General features: G+C 63.4%; 3 protein-coding genes across 3 annotated transcripts; 2 read left to right on the top strand and 1 right to left on the bottom strand.

Moving 5' to 3' along the window:
• SOHLH1 (spermatogenesis and oogenesis specific basic helix-loop-helix 1) lies at positions 1-3,149 on the top strand (the record flags this gene model as incomplete). The annotated part of the gene is made up of 4 exons (XM_081151727.1): positions 1-177; positions 538-656; positions 1,233-1,507; positions 2,932-3,149. The coding sequence occupies 4 exons, from the start codon at positions 1-3 to the stop codon at positions 3,147-3,149; spliced, it is 789 nt and encodes a 262-aa protein (XP_081007853.1).
• A 7,082-nt stretch (positions 3,150-10,231) lies between these two features.
• On the bottom strand, positions 10,232-13,493 carry LCN9 (lipocalin 9). Its single transcript, XM_081151240.1, has 7 exons — positions 13,271-13,493; positions 12,034-12,170; positions 11,786-11,859; positions 11,385-11,495; positions 11,046-11,147; positions 10,879-10,933; positions 10,232-10,477 (listed from the first exon to the last, which is right to left on the bottom strand). The coding sequence occupies exons 1-6, from the start codon at positions 13,376-13,378 to the stop codon at positions 10,917-10,919; spliced, it is 549 nt and encodes a 182-aa protein (XP_081007366.1). The 5' UTR covers positions 13,379-13,493; the 3' UTR covers positions 10,232-10,477; positions 10,879-10,916.
• A 2,311-nt stretch (positions 13,494-15,804) lies between these two features.
• On the top strand, positions 15,805-19,297 carry GLT6D1 (glycosyltransferase 6 domain containing 1; the record flags this gene model as incomplete). Its single annotated transcript, XM_081151728.1, has 4 exons — positions 15,805-15,884; positions 17,494-17,535; positions 17,858-17,995; positions 18,628-19,297. 4 exons carry the CDS (start codon positions 15,805-15,807, stop codon positions 19,295-19,297), a joined length of 930 nt encoding a protein of 309 aa, XP_081007854.1.
• Between the last annotated feature and the right edge of the window lie 963 nt (positions 19,298-20,260).

Below are 20,260 nucleotides of genomic sequence, written 5' to 3' on the forward strand. Positions count from 1 at the left end.
ATGGACGCTTGTTGCTTGTTCAGATGCGGGAAGCGGATCTCGGTGAGCTGTGAGCGCCTGCGGGCCCTCCTGCCCTGGTTCGATGGCCGATGGGAGGACATGGCCTCGGTCCTGGAGATGCCAGTGCAGTTCCTCCAGATTGCGGGCACCATGGTGCCCAGTGGGGAACAGCAGACCGTGAGTGTGTGCGGGCCCTGGTCAGCGAGCTGCGGGCAGCTCCGACCGCTCCCTCCCATCTGCACAGCCACTTCTCCATTCATGCAAATACCAGTCATCGCACCTCCTGGGGAGCGACACTGTGTCCTCTGTCTCCAGCCCTGTGTCTTCACCCACTGTGCCAGAGTGGGGTAAAAGTCCCATTGCCAGGAGGCCCCTGGCGGTCACAGCCTTCACCCTCCCAGCCCCCGGCCAGAAGACCAGGGTCTGAGCTCAGAGTGGTCTCCAGGACCCCAGGCGTGGCAGCTAGGGGCCAACCACAGCCTACAATTCCTATGGGTCTCCTGGCGACCGTGTCCAATTTTTGTATTTCCATTTTAGGCCGTCACCCCCTCCGAGGAGGGGTGGCACAAGTGGCCGAAGGATGTTTTGCAGCTGCCCCTGACGAGTGAAACCCCAGCAGGTGCACCAGACCCCGGGACAGGAGCATCCGTGACCATGTTAGTGTCCTGGCCAAGCTGGGGACTCACAGGGGCTACGGTTGCAAACGGTTCAGAGTCTCTTTCTGCCTTTGCACCGTCCAGGCAGCCGGACCCCCGAACTGTGCGACCACAGGTGTGAACCAGGGTGAGGCCCCCATGGGGGTGGCCAAGGTGCTGGACAGGCCAGTCGCCCTCCCTGGTGAGTGTGACTGGGTACAAGCATGGTCCCCAGTTCCCCAGGAAGTGTGGGAACACAGACTCACTCTCTCCCCTCACCCCTGTGGCCACTGCTGTCTGGCTCCCCGAGAGCAGCCCCCACTCTGCAGGTCCCCCTGTGCCAGTTCCTAGGTGACAGTGAGCCTGGCCTTTCTGTTTTGTATTGGGGTGAGTCATGGACCCCAGGCTGTTCCCTTCTCCACCTGGGGACCTTTGTTCCCTGATGCCACCCCCAGACAAGCCCACAAGGTGCCCCTGATGCCTGCGTCGCCCTCACACTGGACCCCTGCTCAGCTGTTTGTCACTCTTTGGACCACTCTTTGTGGCGACAGCATTTAAGCTGCCTGCATGTGTTTGCCATGTGTCATTGTCCCCAAGTGCCATGGGAGGCGAGATTGTGCTTTCCCACTCCCCAAGTGTGCCCACTGAGGAGGAGCTGGGTCTTGCTGTGGACAAAGCAGGGCTGTTGACAGACTGGGGCCACCAGGAAACTCAGGATCCACACACAGGACCCGCGGGTGCAGAGGCCACACTGCAGTGCGCTGGTCTGAGGGTGGTGCCCGAGGTCAGGGCTGACAGGCGCTTGGAGGGAGGAGGCACGCAGCAGCTCGAGGACCCCCAGGTCCGAGCCCCAGTGGTTGACCGGAGGCCAAGTGGGCACCGCCTTCCGGAAGCCTCCCTGGCCCCAGGTGTCAGGCGCCTCGCCTCTGGGCAGTCACCTTCTCCTGGTTGCTTGTCTGCCTCTGCGTCCGTGTGTCCTGACCCATGACCGGGGGCTCAGTGGGCAGGGGCTGAGGTCATGGGGGGGGCCACTCCTCAGGTGGGAAGGCTGACCTACACCTCGCTTCTCTCATAGGGCCTTCTAATCTGGCTGCCTGGACCCCAGGCCTGAGTCCCTCCCAGGTCCTGAGGCCGCCCCTAGCCTGGCCTCCCTGCTCTTGGCAGCCAGCCTCCCCTCTGGTGAGCGAAGAGACTCAGAGCTGCCTGGGCCACACGGGCCCCTGACTGAGGAGACAAGCCAGGCGGTGACGTGGGGCACCAGGTGGGCCGGCCCTCGGCGGGCGTGTGCATGTACTTGCCTGCCAAGTGTGCACCTTCCAGCCCCTCCTCCCCAGGAAAGGTTCTGTGCCTCCCTCCCTCCTTCCTCCCTGTGTCTGCACCACCCAGGCCCAGATCAACCAAGCCCGGCCCTGTGGCTTTCTAATGTGTGTTTTTGAAAACACTTTGTTTTGCTAATTTTCCTGTTTTGGCTGATGGTAAATGAGTTGGTGCTTGGTGAGCACCAGCTGGGGCGTGGGACGGGAGCTGGTGGAGGCCCCACAGGAACCAGTGGGTTGCATCTGCTGGGTGCGCGGGGCGGGCGGGAGGGAGCCACCGGTGTCCCTGAACCGGAAGCCGCACCTTCCTCTTGGTTTACCTGGGAGCGCTCAGGTGGGGTCTTCTTGCCTGTCCAGGTCCATGCCAGGATGTGATGTGGAGGCCGCACCATCCTCCCTGCTGACTGCCGGTCCTGAGTGGTGGCCGGGTGAGTGGGGGACGCTCCGCAGGTCACCTGATCGGGGGCGGGCTCTGGAGCCTCAGCTACCCTGACTCGGGGCTGGGACTGGGGGGAGATGAGACCGGCCCAGCTTGCTGTGTGACACCGTCCCTGTGTTTGAGCTATTTCTCCTGTGCTGAGCTGTCACCACAAGGGCAGGGGAAAGGGACGTGGGAGTGTCTGCGAGAGAGAGCATGTGGGGCTGGTTGTGTGTCAGTCTGAGTCGACCTCAGTGTCCTTTGTCTAGACTGTGTCCCCACAAGGGCGTCAGGACAAGTGTGAGTCAAGTGTCTGTAGAATTTAGTGTTGCCTGATTCTGGCCTGAAGCGTCCTCCTGTGTCCTGAGCAAGACCGGTAAGCGTGGGCCCCATCAGTCCTGGCACCTCGTGGCCCCATTTCACAGAGGAGCAGAGAGCTTCTGGGAGGAGAGCAGGGGCAGATGGGCAGGGATGGGCCTCTCCTGCACACTGACCCACCCTGCACCTACATGCCCAGCCAAGGGTACCTGCTGCTCTGCTGACATGTCCTGTCTACTTCCAGGGTCACTAGAGGGCAGAAGTAGCAGTGTCCACTCTGGAGCCCCGGTCAGGAGCAGCCCGATGGACACGACAGAACCGGACTTGCTGGTGGACCCAGGGCCCAGCTCCCAGGAGTTCCCGGACGGCCCTCTGGAGCCATGGGGCTGGGATATAGGCTGCCCGGGCCTGGCCTTTCGGGACGAGGTGGACAGCATCTTCCTCGACTTCTTTGCCTACTAGGCAGCTGGGGAGTGGGGTCTCTGAGCAGCGCGTGCACACTCAGGCGTTTTATTTTGGGTCTGTGCCACATCTGTGCTCTAATTCGAGAGGCTGCTGAGCTGTGCCAAGCAGAGGATGGGCATTAAAGGGGAGATCCAATTTCCTGGAGGAAGCAGACTTCTCTGTGTGATTAATGCAATTCAGGGGGCACCACTTCCGTTCAGAGCCCAGGCATTGCCTGCCCGGGCTTATGTCTCTGTGCCGTGTTGGTCTCGTGGAACCCAGAATAACCCAGCTCTGGAACTCGGGGAGGGGGTCCCCGGACTGAGCGTTCTGTGTTCCTGTCTGCTCCCTGGAGGGGTATGAGTGGGACCCATTCCTCTTGCCCATGAGGCTGGTCTGAGGGTCCCCAGAGGGTCCATCAGGAGGCCATGGTGGGGGGCCTGGGGTAAAGGCCACCTGGCTTCCATTTTTGGGCCCCTCCTCCACTGGTGGACACAGCTTCAGTCCCAGCTGCTCCTGAGCCCCAGGATCAGGGGAAGGGATGGGTTACAGCGAGGGGTGGCTAAGGCCCTGAGTCTGGCCGTGGTCGCTGGGCTCTGAGCCCCACCTCTTTCCAGCCACAGTGAAGCCAGGCACCCGTCTCCGGGCCAGCCAGGGGCTCACCCTGCTCTTCCCCATACAGAGACACTTGGCTCCAGGCTCCCATGACCCCCAGGCCAGTCAGTGCTCCAGGCCAGGGGGGTCTCCCTCCCTGCAGAGGATGACCTCAGAGCCCCCTGCCTGAGGCCCTGCCCCACGCCTGCATCCCCTCCACCCCCAAAGCAGAAAGTTCCACTCATTCCACGTGAGTCATAGAGACCAAGGTGAGGAGCAGCTGGCGTGGGAGAAATTGCAGCTTCGAGAACATCGTGACAAACCCAGGCCCTGGGTGCAACCGGAGGGGCACGGGGAGGCCCAGGTCCAGGTGGGTTCCACGGGTGGCTATCGCCCCCCAGCCCACCATCCACAGGACCCCACGCCCCTGTGGCCTTCCTGGAGATTCTGAGCACAGCCGTGGCCAGTGGGCAGCAGCCCACACCCAGGAGCCCTGGCTTTGGAAGGGCCTCCATGGGCCTGGCTGCCAGTGTCCAGAAACGTTCAGACCCCAAGAGCATGCGGGGCTGGGCCGGGCTCTGGTCAGGCCACACTGTCCTGGCTCCTCGGTAGTCACGTCAGCTCCCACAGCCCCTGGTCTGAAGAGTGTTTTCTAAAAGACCACATATATGTGTGCACACGTGAGCCCGTGTGTGCGGGCCTACGTGCAGTCCTGTGGGTTTACACACACGTGTTGTCCAATGCAGGCGATTGCCTCTCCTCGGTGGGTGGGACGCTGCAGGCCCCGACACCGGCCCAGTGCCACGAGCTCGCTGGAGGCGACCGAGTGCACGGCGCAGGCTGAGGCCAGCGCCTGGCCGTACACCGTGAGTCCGGGTCCCATGACCCAGGAGGAGACTCAGAGCCAAGTTCCGGGGCTGTCTGGGCCCCACCCACGTGGGAGCGGGCCTGCCTCCCTGGGGTCAGGTGCGGGGCTCTGACAGCCAAGCCCCTGGTGTCTCCAGCCAGGCTGACCCGGAAGAGCCCTGCCCTGAGCCCCGGGGGTCTGCCGTCCCCCCCCCAGTGCTGACCTCCCCCCAGCACCCAGGGAGGAAGGTCTGGAAGCCAGACTTCAACTTCCTCAGAGCCCAACTCAGGCCCAAAGGGGACAGAGAGATGGGACCACACCCTCCCCCAGGCTGCCCACGGAAGGTGAGAGGCGAGCCCCAACGCAGGCGGCAGGCAGAGCTCCTTGGTGCTGCCTCACACCCACGAATGGGGGGCAGTGTTGGGAACGGTCAGGAGTGTGGGTGCCTGCGCCTGGGCTGGAGGTGGGCCTGGACGTGGGCCTGGCCGCCTTCCTGCCCGTGACAGCAGGCGAGTGATGGCTGTGGGGCCGTGACAGCCGGGGGAGTGATGGCCCTTTTTCTGAAGCTGAGCCCCAGGTGAGCTGGAGGAAGAAGGGGCCTGTGGGGGGCTAGGCTGGGCTGGGCAGGAGCTGAAAGGAGCCATGGGGCTCCCGGGAGCAGCTTTCCTCCCGCCCCCTCCTCTCCTCTCCTCTTCTCTCCTCAGGCCCTTTGTGAACCAAATTACAGCTCTTGTTGGAGGCAGTGGCGCTCAGGGGCGGTTTGGAGAGTTCTAATGCACGGTTGCCGGCTTATTTGGGGGAGTCAGGTTGGGGGGGAGTCAGGTTGGGGGTGGAGCTTCCATCCCCTCCCCAGCTTCCTGGCCACCCCTTCCCCTGCCTCCTGCCCCACTGAGGGTCCTGGTTGCAACACAGGGCCCAGCAGGACCCCGGCACTGCCAGGCCACCCCCCTCAGCTGGGACATTCGGGGAGGACCGTGTCTTTGGCTGGGCGATGGTGACAGCCAGCCTCAGTCTGGGAGCTGGCCAGCTGCTCCGCCCCCCACCCTTTGTCCACGCTTCCCCCATCCACCTGCTCCTTGGACCATGAGTCATTACGTGGTGGAGGCGGCACTCGGTGCTGCTCAGCACGCTCTTCCAGCCTCTGGCCACAGAGATCCTGCCCCGGAGCCTCCCACCCACCTGTGTTGGGCTGGGGACCCCTGCTGGGGAGGAGGGTGTGACTGTGGGGCCCCTGCCCTACTGCCAGGGACGTGCCCACCTCTCCATCTCCCATCCCAGGTGTTCACTGAGAGGAGACCCTCCCCAGACCCTGGCCTGACCATCCAGCCCACACTGTTCCCCCTGTGCCAGATCCCGCCCTGCAGGGCCTGGGCAGGGCACAGGCCCCATCTGCCCTGGAACCCGCATTCTCGGCTGTTACATGCCTGCCCCCAGCAGGTGCCCAGCTGTCACCCGAGCACAGTGGGGCACCCCTGGCATGAAGGTGACCCCCAGGCAGCCATGCCCAGGCCCGCCCTTGACCCCTGAAGTGGGGCTGCCTTGCCCATCAGTTTTCTTCAGGGTCGTACCTGATATCTGGGTAGGACAGGCCCTGCCACTTCGATAGGCCCTCCCGTGGAGGGGTCAGCGCTGGAGTTCACACCTCATCCAGGAGCCAGGTGTCACTTGTGAGTGCTGTGCTGGGTCACCTCCAGGGCCTGCCGCAAGTCCCTGCCACGAGTCCCTCCCGCTACTCTTCTTTCCAGAACATTCTGGAACCGTCCTGACTCCTCCAGAGGCGATGACACTCCTCTGGCCAAGTGCCCAGGCATGGCCAAGGTCACCTCCGTCCCACTCTCCAAACCCCATGCTTCTGGCTTTGAAATGTCACTCTGCCCATCCTGGACTCGAGCTCAGTCCCGACATCCCGACCTCGAGGGAGGACACCCTGTGTCCTTGCTCCTGGCCCAGAGCACAGGCACCCCAACCGATGATTTAATTCGGGTGTTTATGGGCCAGACTCGTTGTTGGGTGCTGAGAATCCGGCGATAGCCACCGGTGGACTCCCAGGGCTCACGCTCCACCTTGGCGACAGCTGCGACAGCCCCGAGCTGGTTCCGATGAGCGGCCCTGTCTTAAGTACCTTACACTCACCTGTTCCTCATGATGACAGCTTCGTGGCGTAGCTGCTCTTATCCACAATTTGCAGGTGTGGAACCCGAAGCACAGAGAGGTCAAGAGCCATGACCAAGGTCACACAGCTGGTTGGAGGCAGAGTCAGCAGAGTCCTGCAGATGCACGAGGCCGCGGAGAGGGGGCGCAGGCGGCTGGAGAGCCAGGACTGGGCGAGAGTGAAGGTCTTGTATTTCCGAGTGAGAAGACAAAGATGCAGTGACCAGGAGGATGCCTGGCGTTAGGGGTGGGGAAGGGGGGTATCAAATCAATATGCAAAAGGGGAATTAAAAATCACCAAGGAAGAGAAGGGAAACAAACTAAAAAATGGGCAAATGCCCTGGCCTGTGTGCTCGGCGGTTAGCGCGTCGGCCCCAGCACCGAAGGGTCCCGGGTTCGATTCCCGGTCAGGGGCATGTAGCTGGGTTGCAGGTTTGATCCCCAGGCACAGTCAGAGCACCTGTGGGAGGCAAGCAGCCAATCAGTCGATGTGTCTCTGTCACATGGATGTTTATCTCCCCCCACACTCTCTCTAAAAAACTCAATGGAAAAATATCCTTGGGTGGGGGTTAACCAAAAAATAAAATAAAATAATAAAATAAAATAAAATGAATAAAAAATGGGCAAAGGGTCTGAAGGGACAGCCCCCAGAGGAGGAACAGGGACTCACCCATGTCATAGACAGGTGTGCACAGGGGACAGGTGTGCACAAGAGACAGGTGTGCACAGGGGACAGGTGTGCACAGGGGACAGGTGTGCACAAGAGACAGGTGTGCACAGGGGACAGGTGTGCACAGGGGACAGGTGTGCACAGGTGCAGGTGTGCACAGGGGACAGGTGTGCACGGGACAGGTGTGCACAGGTGCAGGTGTGCACAGGTGCAGGTGTGCACAGGGGACAGGTGTGCACAGGGGACAGGTGTGCACAGGTGCAGGTGTGCACAGGTGCAGGTGTAGGCCACATTCCTTGAGGCCAGGTTCAGGGAGGGGATGTGCACCCAAGGTGTCCTGGATCCTAAAGCCAGCTGATGGTCTGCCTGCCTGATGCAGAGACAATGCCAGGACAAGGGGTGGCACTGGCTGGTACAGGAAGGGACCTTCCTCTGAGCTGTCCTCGCCCAGCTCTCTGCCATCCCCCAAACAAGCCCCCAGCACTGCCCGCCTGCTGCAACTGGACGGAAACCAGCCTTGCCGCGCACTGGGGTGCGGGACCTTGCGAGACCCCTTTTCTCGGCGCCCCTTGTCCCTACACCCGCTTCCTCCTGGACCTGCACCGTTGGCCTGTGGGGTCTGTGGCCGGGCTGTGCTTTCCTCCTCCTGGGCCGTCTCTGTGCAGCAGCACCTGTGCAGACCTGGAAGCAGCAGAGTCAGCTGCACCCATGGGTGCCACCAGCTTCCCAGGCAGCCCTGGGCCATCCCCACCCAGGGCTTTGGGACTGAAGGGAGGGAACATGAGACGGGTGGGGGGACAGCACGCCTGGAGCCTCCTCTGCTCTCAGACCCCCGAGTGGGGACCCATCTCCGGCCCAGGCATTCTGGGCCAGGAATCACATCGGTGGGTGCTCATGCCTGTCGCTGCTCCGGATAAAACCCACCAGGGGACCTCCTCCTGCCTCTGTCATCTAAGGCCAAAGAGAAGGAAGCACCTTCTGGAAGGAAGCGGCCACACGCGTGGGCACCTCCCGCCCTCTCGTCCAGCTGGGGTGGGAAGGCAGGGGCCTGTCCTTCCTGTCCCCCCGCCCCCCCGGCCTTCCCACCCTCTGGCTAGACTGGGGGAGTCTGGCCCCGTGGGAATTCATGCCCTGAGGTGGGGCCCTCGGGTCAGCCAGGAAATTCGGGACTTCAAAGCCCCCACCCCTGCCGGACCCAGCCTCCGAAAATGCTGCTGGCACCCCCTCCGGTGCCCCCGGCGCCCTGCTCCACCTGCTTCCTCGGCAGCGGATCCGAGGCGAGGCCACCGCAGCTGTCCCCTGTGCGTCTCGATTAACTGGCAGGGACATGACGGGCTGGCGAGTGGGGTGACCAACGCCCTCGTCACCTGAAAACAACAGCACTTTTGATGGTAGAAAGCGGGGCGAGGTTGGACAGGAAGGAGCGGAGTGGCCGAGCGTCTTTCCCATGTCCTGTCCTCGCACAAGCGCGCTGAGTCCGTCATCGCCAGAGGATATGCTGTTACTGATTTTAGCGAGGAAGGGAGAGAGGGAGAAGCATCAGTGTGAGAGAAATAGTGATCAGTCGCCTCCCCCGTGTGCCCTGACCGGGAATCGAACCCGCAACCTCTTGGTGTCTGGGGTGACACGCCAGCCCGCGGGGCCACCGGCCAGGGCCGACTCACGGCTCTTGTCGGAATCATTCACTGAGGTTTGACCTCAGCTGCCCCAAATGCCAACAGTGATGACGGTGTCTCGGTGGTGCCCTCGGGCTCCACTGGACGAGTCTTGCTCTGCCCTGAACCCCGGGCCCTGGGGCTCAGCTGCCCTGCCCACCTGTCACCTGTCCACCGGGGTGTCCGGGTCGGGTTGGGCTGCAGGAGCCCACAGGTCAGCCCCAGCCCCATGTGAGCACCACAGCCTGGCTCAGATGGCGGGGCCTGGGGACCCCTCCAGCTCGGGCCCAGCCCCCCTCTGCACCTCCTGTGGGCAGCGCAGTGCATCTCTGTGGTCCCGGGTGTCCTCGCGCACTTTCAGCCACCACCTCCCGAGCGTCCACCCGGACAGACCCGGCCTACCCCCCAAATGCCCGCTTTCCGCACCGGCAGCCCCAGCTGAGTGGGCAGCTTCCTACGTGTCCCTGGCCACAGCCCAGCAGGCTGGACCGAGGTTCCGGACAGGGAGCTGGAGGCGGGCCGGACGTGGGAGTGCCCGGCGCCCCCGGTTCACCCATCCACACGGAGCTGCTCTGTCCTTGGAAGGGGTGCAAACCGCTCTACCCGCCACAGCCCAGAGCTGGAGCCCTGGTCCAGAAGCAGCCTGACTCAGCTACGACCGGCAGACCCTGGTGCTGGGGGGGCGAGCTCCCCCTGGCACCCTGAAAGTGTGAACCATGAGGGAGAAGCCCCTGGGGTTGGGGCTGACGCCGGCCAGGGCTGTCCAGACCGTGTCCCCATCCTGGGGGTTTCTGGGGCAGCAGGCGGTGGGGAGGGTCTCAGGCTGTGCCCACTTTCGGAGGGAGGGGCAAGGCCAGCTGCTCCTGAGACTGGGGGCGCCGAGGGCCAGCAGAGCCCCCTCCTCACCCTCTCCGGCTGCGCCCCACCCAGCAGCACAGGAGCATGAGCGAGCGGGAAGCTTGGTCCCTGCTCCGAGGGGAAGCAGGGCGGTGGAGGGAGCCCTGGGTGGGGGCAGAGGGCCCAGGAGCCCGGGCACTGACGGAGGTGGGCACTGGGCCGAGTTTGTGCCTGGCAGCGGGGAGGCCGGGGGCAGCGGGGAGGGGCCCCGTCGGACGAGGCAGGAGAGGGATGGGCAAGGAGCCTGTTAGCACGTCGGGGACGAGCCCTGAAGGAGGGACGCACACTCGTTTCACCTTTTATTCTGAGATAACTGTAGGTTCACACGAGGTTGTGAGGACAATAGAGATCCCCGGCACCCTTCAGCCCCCCCATGTTGGCACCTGCATGTGCCCCCAGATGTGTCTGTGTTCAAACCCCAGCGTCAGGAACTGTGGACAGGGCTGTACTTGGAAAAGGGTCTTCACAGGTGTGATGTAAGGATCCCGAGATCACCCCAGATCACCCAGCCCTGCATCCGATGACAGGTGTCCTTGTAAGAGACAGGAGAGGCACAGACACGGGAGAAGGCGCGTCACCGCAGAGGCAGAGGGACATGGCCACAAGCCCAGGGGCCCCTGAGCCGCCGGGAGCTGGGAGAGGCAGGAAGGACCCGCCCCGGAGACTCCGGAGGGACCGTGGCCCTGGGACCCCTTGATGTCAGATGTCTGGCGTCCAGAGATGCAGGACAACGAATCTGTGGTTATAGGTCACCCAGATTGTGGCCACTGGTGACAGCAGCCCCAGGACAGTGACACAGGGCGGGGTCCATGTTTGCTCAGCCCCTGCCACCCATAGGACACCCACAGGTCCCTGAGGGCTGGGCTGGGAGAAGCATCCCCACCGTCCGCCAGCCTCCCACTGCCCGGCACCTGCACCCCCAGTAGAGCTCACCCACTGCCGGCCGACAGCCGGGGTCTCCTCGGCCTCTGTTATTTGTAACACCGATCTGGGGAGACAGAGCGGCTCTCAGAGGAGCCTCCTGGGGTCTACACCCCCCAGGCCCTCTGGCTCCCCGTCAGGGCCTGGCCGAGCGGGCGTCCCGGGAAGCCACGGCCTACCTAGGTATCTCATTTCGACCATGTTTTGTGGGCCAAGTCCGTATCTTCTGCAGACCCTTTTAAACCGGTCCAGGAAGCTCTGGGACAGGTCCTGTATCCGTCCTGAGGACAGAGCGGCAGGGAGGGCTCCCTCACTGTCCTTGTGGGAGCGTCTCAGGGGCCTTGGCCACGGGGAGGCCGCGGGGTGTGGCTGCCGGCCCGGCCGCCCTGCCCCTGAGATGGGGTCTGGCCGTGAGTGGGGGTTTTGGAATGACCCCCCCGGGGGGGCCTGTCCCCGGGGTGGGGGGTCCGAGGGAGCCCCGCCGGGTCCCCAGGCGGTCGGCAGGCCTCGGGCGGTACCGTAAAGAGCCAGCACTTGGGTCCGGGTGCCGTTCCTGACGTTGAGGAGGTAGAAGGTGATGTACAGCTGGTAGTCGGTCTCCGAGATCAGGACCCTGTTGTCTCCCTCGTCTGCGTGGAGATGAGGCTCAGAGCGGCCCTGGCCCTGCCGTCACCGGCACCCACAAGCTAGGCACTGGGGTGCCGCGTGGCGAGGGGCTGGGCGCTGGGCCAGGAGGTCTTGGCTGGGTGGGCGGTGGGAGCACACGGCGCCCGCTCGGGTGGCCCAGCCTCGGGCCCACCAGCGCTCGCCTCCCACGGGGCCTCCGCCGGGTTACGTGCTAGGCTGGGGCCTCAAGCTGTCAGGGCCCCATAAGACCCCCTAAACCGGCGGAGGCCCGAGGGCGGGAGCGTCCACTTACAGGCCAGGGTGTATTCCCCGCTCTTCTCTGTCTTCTCGCAGACGATGGTCACGTACACACAGTCCCCGTTCAGCCTGCACACGGGCCCGGGTGAGCCCCAGCGCCGGCCCCCCACCCCGCCCACCATCTCCGTCCCCCTCCCCCCCCTGCAGCGCGCCCCCGGGGTCGAGGCTGATCGCAGGGCGTGCAGGACGAGCCTGGGGGGCTGAGGGCACCGCGTCCCCACCCGCTGACTGGGCGGCACTCACATGAAACGGAAAAAGAACTGCAGGCTGCCGTTGTTCACGACGTTAATTTTTTCAACGAAGACCCGCAGGTCCCCGTTTTCTTCAATCCGCTTCATGTTGTCCGAGGCCATGTAAACAGAGTACCAGACCCCCGAAACCTGCAGACAAAGGCACCCGTGGGTGGGGGGCCTGCAGGACGGCTCTGGGGCTTCTCCATGCCTCCCTCCTGGGGCCGGCCCCTGGGCCAAAGGCTCCCAGGCAGGGCCTCCCTCTGTCCTCTAGAGACCCCGTCTGCCCTCAGGGGCCCCTCTGCCCCCAGGGGACCCCTCTGCCCCCAGGGGACCCCTCAGTCCTCCAGGGGACCCCTCTGCCCCCAGGGGACCCCTTGGTCCTCTAGGGGACCCCTCTGCCCCCCAGGGGACCCCTCAGTCCTCCAGGGGACCCCTCTGCCCCCCGGGGGACCCCTCTGCCCCCAGGGGACCCCTCTGCCCCCCGGGGACCCCTCTGCCCCCAGGGGACCCCTCTGCCCCCTGGGGGACCCCTCTGCCCCCAGGGGACCCCTCAGTCCTCCAGGGGACCCCTCTGCCCCCAGGGGACCCCTCTGCCCCTTGGGGGACCCCTCTGCCCCCAGGGGACCCCTCTGCCCCCCGGGGGACCCCTCTGCCCCCAGGGGACCCCTCTGCCCCCCGGGGGACCCCTCTGCCCCCAGGGGACCCCTCTGCCCCCCGGGGACCCCTCTGCCCCCCAGGGGACCCCTCTGCCCCCCGGGGACCCCTCTGCCCCCCGGGGATCCCTCTGCCCCCCAGGGGACCCCTCTGCCCCCCGGGGATCCCTCTGCCCCCCGGGGACCCCTCTGCCCCCCAGGGGACCCCTCTGCCCCCCGGGGACCCCTCTGCCCCCAGGGGACCCCTCTGCCCCCAGGGGACCCCTCTGCCCCCTGAGGGACCCCTCTGCCCCCAGGGGACCCCTCAGTCCTCCAGGGGACCCCTCTGCCCCCAGGGGACCCCTCTGCCCCCTGGGGGACCCCTCTGCCCCCAGGGGACCCCTCTGCCCCCCGGGGACCCCTCTGCCCCCAGGGGACCCCTCTGCCCCCCGGGGACCCCTCTGCCCCCAGGGGACCCCTCTGCCCCCCGGGGATCCCTCTGCCCCCAGGGGACCCCTCGGTCCTCCAGGCTGCCAGGACAGCTGGGGGAGGAGAGGCAGCTCCCTTGGGAACGGCCAGAGGCCCGGGGAGGGGCCGGGTGCGGGAGGCCCCCACCTTGTGCAGGTTGTAGTCCCCGCGCACCACCGACTGCAGCCGGAGCTCCGGCCGGGGGAAAATGCTCAGCCCCAGGCTCGGCAGCAGCAGCAGCAGCAGCAGCGCCATCCCCCCCGCGGGCGCCTTGCCCGCCAGGCCCTGCGCCTTTATAGCCCCCGCTGCGGTGTCTGGCTCCCGGGCGGCCGTCCTCCGCACCGTCCCCAGCCAAGGCCCTGCGGCTGCCGCCCCCACCGCTCGCGACGGCAGCCGGCAGCGGGCTCGCTCTGGAGTCTGCTCGCGAGCGTCGGCTGGGTCAGGAGCCAGAGGGAAGGCGGGCGGACGGGCCGGGCAGGCGCGGCCGGATGCCCCGGCCCCCAGCCCCACTGCAGATGCCTCCAGGGCCCCAGCGCCCCCTGAGAGGCCGGCAGTCCCCCAGAGCCCGTCCGCCCGCCCAGCCCCGCCGGCCTGTTGTGCGGGCGCGAGAGCGTTTCGGCCACGGTGCAGCTGGGGGGGACTCTGGCCTCGAGGCCATGACTGGGACTTCGGGGTGAAACTCCACGGGTCCTGAAGGTGATCACTCCAAAGGGCAAGGGGCCAAAAATGGGAGAGATGCTTGGGGTTTGAGGGGTGAGGGCTGAAGCAGACAGACAAGAGGTCAGACAGGTGTTGGCCTGACCTCTACGTGTCCGTCCTGGCTGGGGTCCCAGAGCTGGGATGGGACGTCCCCCTCTCCCCGGGTTGTGCTCAGACGCAGGTGGGCTGCTGGTCGGGGTGGGAGGCTGAGTGGCCCAGACCAGGGCACTGGACACCAAATCCTATTTCAAACAGCAGAGCAGATTTCGTGTGTCGATCGATACCTGGTTTATTGAGCACCTACTATGTTCCAGGCAGCCCCACACCCCAGGAGCCTTCGTGAGCCACAGGCCTGCAGAACCATGGGCCTCAGCACCATCCACACGCCCCTTCCCGGCGGCTGTGAGCGTAGACGCGTGTGAGCAGAGAGGAGGCCGCAGGGACACAGACACGCGGAGAGCAGGCTCGGTGCCGGGCCCGGTCAGGGCGCGTGCAGGAGGCGACCCGTCCGTGTCTCTCACATCGATGTTTCTCTCTCTCCCTCTTCTCCACTTTCTCTGAAAAGCAATGAAAAATGTCCTCCAGTGGGGATTAACAAAAAAATAAAATGAAATAAAAACACACTAAATAGCAGAAGGAGTGTGTGCTCTCGGAGTGAACTGGGCATTGTCTAGAGGACCAAGATGGCAGGCCGTTGCCCACCCCTGCCTCCCGCCCCTGCCAGGTGCATAAACACATCCCGGGCACGATTCCTCCCTGGGACGGGGCCCGTCCCCAGGGCCAGGGGACAGCAGGGGAAACGACAAGCACATTTACAAATATCCTTTAATTACTCAAACGGACAAAGATCATCGTCTGGCAACCGGGAGGAGCCCCTGGCAGGCCGTCATTGTGACACACCGCCCCACGCTCACATCATCAAAGGGCCTGCTGACGTCACCACCCGCAGAAGGCTCAGCCACCAGGAGCAGGGGACAGCGAGACCCGAAGAGTGAACGCTTGGAAACCTCCGTTCTCGTGGGACATCTTTGGGTGTCTCCTACGTCACTCTAACCAAGGTAAAGGGACCAGTCGGAGGGATGTGGGGAGTCTGGATGACGTCACTGAGGGGCCCCGCCCTACCCCACCCCTGTGACTTTCCTTCAACTTCATGTTTCGGAGGCGTGAGCACTGCCCGGGGGAAGTCAGGAAGGGTGGCCACGTCCAAGAACTGCCCACTAGGAACATACCACGAACCACATTTGTAATGTCCAACTTTCTTTCATTTTTAAAAAAATATGTTTTATTGATTTTATAGAGAGAGGAAGGGAGAGGGAGAGAGAAACATCAATGATGAGAGTCATTGATCGGCTGCCTCCTGCAGGCGCCCGACTGGGGATCGAGCCCACAACCTGGGCACGTGCCCCAACCGGGAATCGAACTGCGACCTCCTCGTTCATAGGTCGATGCTCAGCCGCTGAGCCAGCCACGTCTCCCACGATCAGTGGGCCCGTGGCGAGTGGCTGCCGGGTTGGCAGGCACAGGTGCCCAGAGCCCGCTGTCACCCGAGTGGGCGGGAGCGAGCCACCAGGAGCTCACACACAGCTCGGTGGCCTGGTCCCTGCAGGCCTGGGAACAGGAGCCCACAGAAAACCCACCCAGCAGGCCTGGGCCGCACCGGGTCCACATCACGGGGTAACCCTCTGACTGGTACACCAACCCCGGTACCAGCGTCTACCCCGGTGTGGGCTTAGACGGCGTGGTTTCCGGTCAAGTGATCCATGTTCTATCTGGGAGGAAGGAAGGGTAAACCGTGGCCTTGGGACGGGGATGAGGAGTGTCCCGGCTGTGGGCCCTCGGTCCTCAGAGGAGGTTCCAGAGCAAGGGCTCTGCCCCCAGGCTGAGGGTCAGGGAGTGGACCCCAGCGCCTGAACCTGGGCCCGTCGTTAGAGGTGGCGGAGGGGTGACCCCTGCCCGCCTCGCTCCACCTCTCTTCCCTCCAGATGAGAGTGAATTCTAAGAAGAAACTCCTGCTGCTGGTCTTGTCTGTCCTGTCGTTCCTGTGGGTGGGGCGCTATCTCAGGTAAACAGGAAATGCCCTCGGACTGGCGGACATCCTCGGACCCGTGCTCCCCGCAGAAGAGGCTCCTCTCTAGAGGAATCTGTGCTGTGAAGACCCACAAGCTGGGGAGCAAAACCGCAGGAGCTGAGTGGTTCCCACAGATGGAGCAGGGAGAACAGAAAAGCAAAGACAGAATCCCAGGGACACCCAGCGTGTGTGTGTACAAGTGTGTGCACACCCATGTACACAAGCATGTGTGTATGTGTACATGTGGCTCTGTGTGTACACGTGCGTGTGCTCACGTGCATGTGAATGCCTATGGGCACTTGTGCCCTTGTGTGCATGTGTGTACGTGTGCGTGCATGTGTGTGCATGCATTGTGTGCATGTCTGCACATGTGTGCGTGTGTGCGTGTGTGCATGTGTGTGTGTGCTCACGCGCATGTGCATGCCCATGGGCACTTGTGCCCTTGCGTGCGTGTGTGTACACGCGTGTGCATGTGAATGTGTGTGTGTGTGCATAGCAGGAAAGAGACAGGACACGAGAGGGCAGCATTGCATAAGCTTTAGTGAACAGCAGCTCCCTGGAGACAGTGGGGACAGGGCTGCCCCTCTGCTGGCGTCACCAGCAGCTAGGAGGGCGTCTGTGGCTCAGAGACGAAGGGCAGGGAGCCTCCTGGTTTGCAAGCTCTGTGGTGGGCAGACGTGGGTGCAGTTTTGTGTGAAGAAGGCTGACCTCAGGCTCATTGGGCCTGGGTTGGAAACAGCTGGGTGTGTAGAATGGGGTTTGGGCTGAGTCTGGCCCAGAGGAGAGGAGGGGGCATGAGAGGAGGGGGCCTGGGAGCCACGGACACGTGGAACAGTCCCACTGGGTCTCACCGGCCCAGCCCCTCCTTCCCCGGGACCAGGCTGACTGCCGTGGCTCAAGGTCTCAGGTCAGGACCCCCACCCACCGTGATTCTACTCACCAGCCCTTCCCCAGGACCCCAGGCGTGAGCAGCACCAACCTTCTAAAAGAAGGGAGACTGTCTCATCCTGGGGACCCTGTGACGACACACCTGTGACAAAGGACGCTTCTGATAATGTCAGAACAGATGCCCCCTCAGAGCTAGCTCCTGTGTTCACAAAATGCCCCAGGAGGGCGTTGCCCAAGGAGCTCGATGACAGATTAACTCGAACGCACAGTCAACGCCACCTTTACGCCGGCACATAGCAAAGCGGCTCCTGGGGGGGGGGAGTGAATTAAATCTGCGTTTCATCCTGCCACGCGCCCTCTAATCTGCTGTTGGGGTTTTTCGCCCTCCTCCTCGCCCCCTGCCTCTGGCCATCACCTCCTTACCCTGACCCTTCCCTGACCACCTGTCCCGTCCAGACCAGGTGAGCTACCTTCTCTCCAAGGGGCTCCCCCTGGCCCCAGTTGAGGTGAACGTGCCACGTACGCTCCCAGAAGCCCCGTTAGCGCCCACCTCTGGGACCACTCGGGCTCCTCCGAGTCGGCGTCCCCAGGGCAGGGGCTGGGCTGTACCCGCACAGCGGTAGACACAGCGCCAAGCAGCCTGCCAGGCCACGGGCCCGGCAAACATCTGCTGAACGAATGACGGCGGCTAACTCGGTTTTCCCTCTGCACCCAGGAATCAAGAAGACCTTCGGCTCTCAGACTGGTTTGATCCCAGGTAAGAACAGGACATCTGCGCTCTCACACACACACACACACACACACACACACACACACACGGTGCCACTCAGCGTGGCGTGATAGGGTAATCTCCCCCGTCCCTAGGATCTCCTACGTGGACAATCAAGTCATTGGCAAATAGGGGCCGTATCATTTTTTCCTTTCCAAGCCAATGCCCGTAATTTCCTTTTCTTGTCTTATTGCTGTGGCTAGCGAGCCTCTGGCCCAGTTGAGTAAGGGTTGGTGAGAGGGGCTCCCCTGCCTTGTCCCCGATCAACGCAGGGCCCGCTCACTGCAGCCGTGTCTCGTCCGCTCCACAGAAAACGGCCCGATGTGGTGACGACCACGGACTGGCTGGCCCCTATCCTCTGGGAAGGCACCTTTGACAGGCAGGTCCTGCAGAGACACTACCAGAGGCAGAACCTCACCGTGGGCCTGGCCGTCTTTGCCTCCGGCAGGTAGGGCCCACTCCCCGTTGCCCTTTTCCACGTAAAATCCAAGGAGCACAGCACCCACGGCCCTTCTGCCTTCAGAGAGGGGCTCGTGATTCCCGCAACCACCATTCCTGGGGCCCAGGCCATAGCCCTCTCCTTCCACTGGGTTGTTACCTTTTTTTAAAAAAATCCTCACCTGAGGATATTTTTTGACACTGATTTTTTTAGAGAGACTGGAAGGGAGGGAGAGAAACACAGATGTGAGAGGGACACACTGATTGGTTGCCTCCTGCACGCACCCCGACGGGGGCCTGGGATCGAACCTGCAACCCAGGTATGTGCCCTTGACTGAGAATTGAACCCATGACCTCTTGGTGCACGAGACGAAGCCCAATCCACTGAGACACACCGGCTGGGCTGGGTCATTAACTTTTTACTGACATCCATTTAGCACTAGTTCTTCCTCTCTCCAACTGTTGTCCCCAAACTGAAGGCTCCTCTGCGACCTGCAGCTTAACCCTCCACCCCCAACCCCACCTGCCCCTCCACCTGTACCTGCCCCGCGTCCCAAAACGCGGGTGACTCATGAGCTCAACAACCTGCGTGACGGAGCGTGTGCCCCGGGAAATCTGTCTCCCTGTGCTCGCTTCTTGCAGGGCCATCGACCAGTACCTGGAGCTCTTCCTACGGTCGGCCAACAAGCACTTCATGACTGGGTACCCGGTGGTCATCTATGTCCTGGTGGACCGCTGGTTCCAGCTGCCCTACCTGCAGCCCATCCCCCTCCGCACGTTCCGGGTGTTGAACTTCAGGCCCGACCGCTTGTGGCCGGACCTGAACCTCCTGCGCATGAAGACCTTGGGCGACTACATCGTGAGCCACATCAAGGCAGAGGTGGACTTCCTCTTCAGCATGAGCGTGGACCAGGTCTTCCAGAGCGACATGGGGGTGGAGGCCCTGGGCACGGTCGTGGCCCAGCTCCACCCCTGGTGGTACTTCCAGCACAAGAAGAACTTCCCCTACGAGAGGAGGCCCGGCTCCGCCGCCTGCATCCCCATGGGGGAGGGGGATTTCTTTTACGACGGGGCGCTTGTGGGGGGCACGCCCCTGCAGGTCCTGGACCTGGTGCAGTCCTATCTGGGGGGCATGCTCCACGACATCAAGCAGGGGCTGAACAGCACCTACGAAAGCCACCTGAACAAATACTTATTCCTGCACAAGCCCACCAGGCTGCTGTCGCCCGAATACAACTGGGACGCCGCGTTCCACCCGCCCATGCAGATTCAGTACGTGAAGGTGCTGCAGCTCGCCAAGAGGGGCCTGTGACCGCCAGCCCCAAGCCCAGCGGCGGCCTGGGCGCACGCCCGCGGCCCAGGACACCGCCAGCTGCCCGGTCCTCAGAGAAACGCGCACCCGGCCAGCGGGAACCTTCCTCCTCGCGATGTTCCGCCATCCCCTTGGGCCAAAGCCAGATAAAGAATACAACAGGGATGTTTTCACGGTTAACGCACCGCGGTGGTCTGTATGTCGCGGGCAGCCTTGATCTCAGAGAGAGGGAAGGGGAGGGAGAGCGAGAAACATCGATGTGAGAGAGACACACGGACTGGTTGCCTCCTGCACGCACCCCAAGCGGGCGGGGAGCGAACCCGCAACCCAGGTGCCTGCCCTTGACCGGGAATGAAACCCGAGACCCCTCACTGCTCCGGGCGAACACTCTAACCACCGGGCCACCCAGGCCAGGGCAATGGCATTTCTTTAACCGGCTCAAAAGTGCTTGAAGTGAGGAGGGAGACACGGCAGCCGGAGCCCTGGGGCGGCTCAGGACAGCAAGCGGTTAGAGCCCTTACGGGGGCTGAAGGGTCCGAAGTCACAACAAGCTGCCCTCCTTAACCCCCTTTTATGGCATGAAACACAGTGTGTAGCCTGAATGTGTCCCCCCAAATTCATACATGGCAGCCCTAAGCCCCAGGACCTCAGGATGTGACCCCACTTGGAGATGGGGTATTTACAGAGGTGACTAAGGTAAAATGAGGTCACCGGGGTGGGCCCTGGTCCAGTAGGAATGGGGACCTTATAAGACAGGGGATGTAGACACAGACTCACCGAGGGATGACCCTGTGAGGACACCGGGAGGAGAGGGCGTCACCACGCCGAGGGGGAGGCCACGGGAGGAGCCAGCCCCATCCACACCTGGACGGCGGACATCCAGCCTCCAGGACGGAGTGAGCCTCAGGTTGAAGCCGAGGTCCCTGCGCTTTTCCAGGTTGGCTGGAGCTGACTCATAAGTAA

This window comes from Miniopterus schreibersii (genome assembly GCF_964146895.1).
Source record: "Miniopterus schreibersii genome assembly, chromosome: 11".
NCBI lineage: Eukaryota > Metazoa > Chordata > Mammalia > Chiroptera > Miniopteridae > Miniopterus > Miniopterus schreibersii.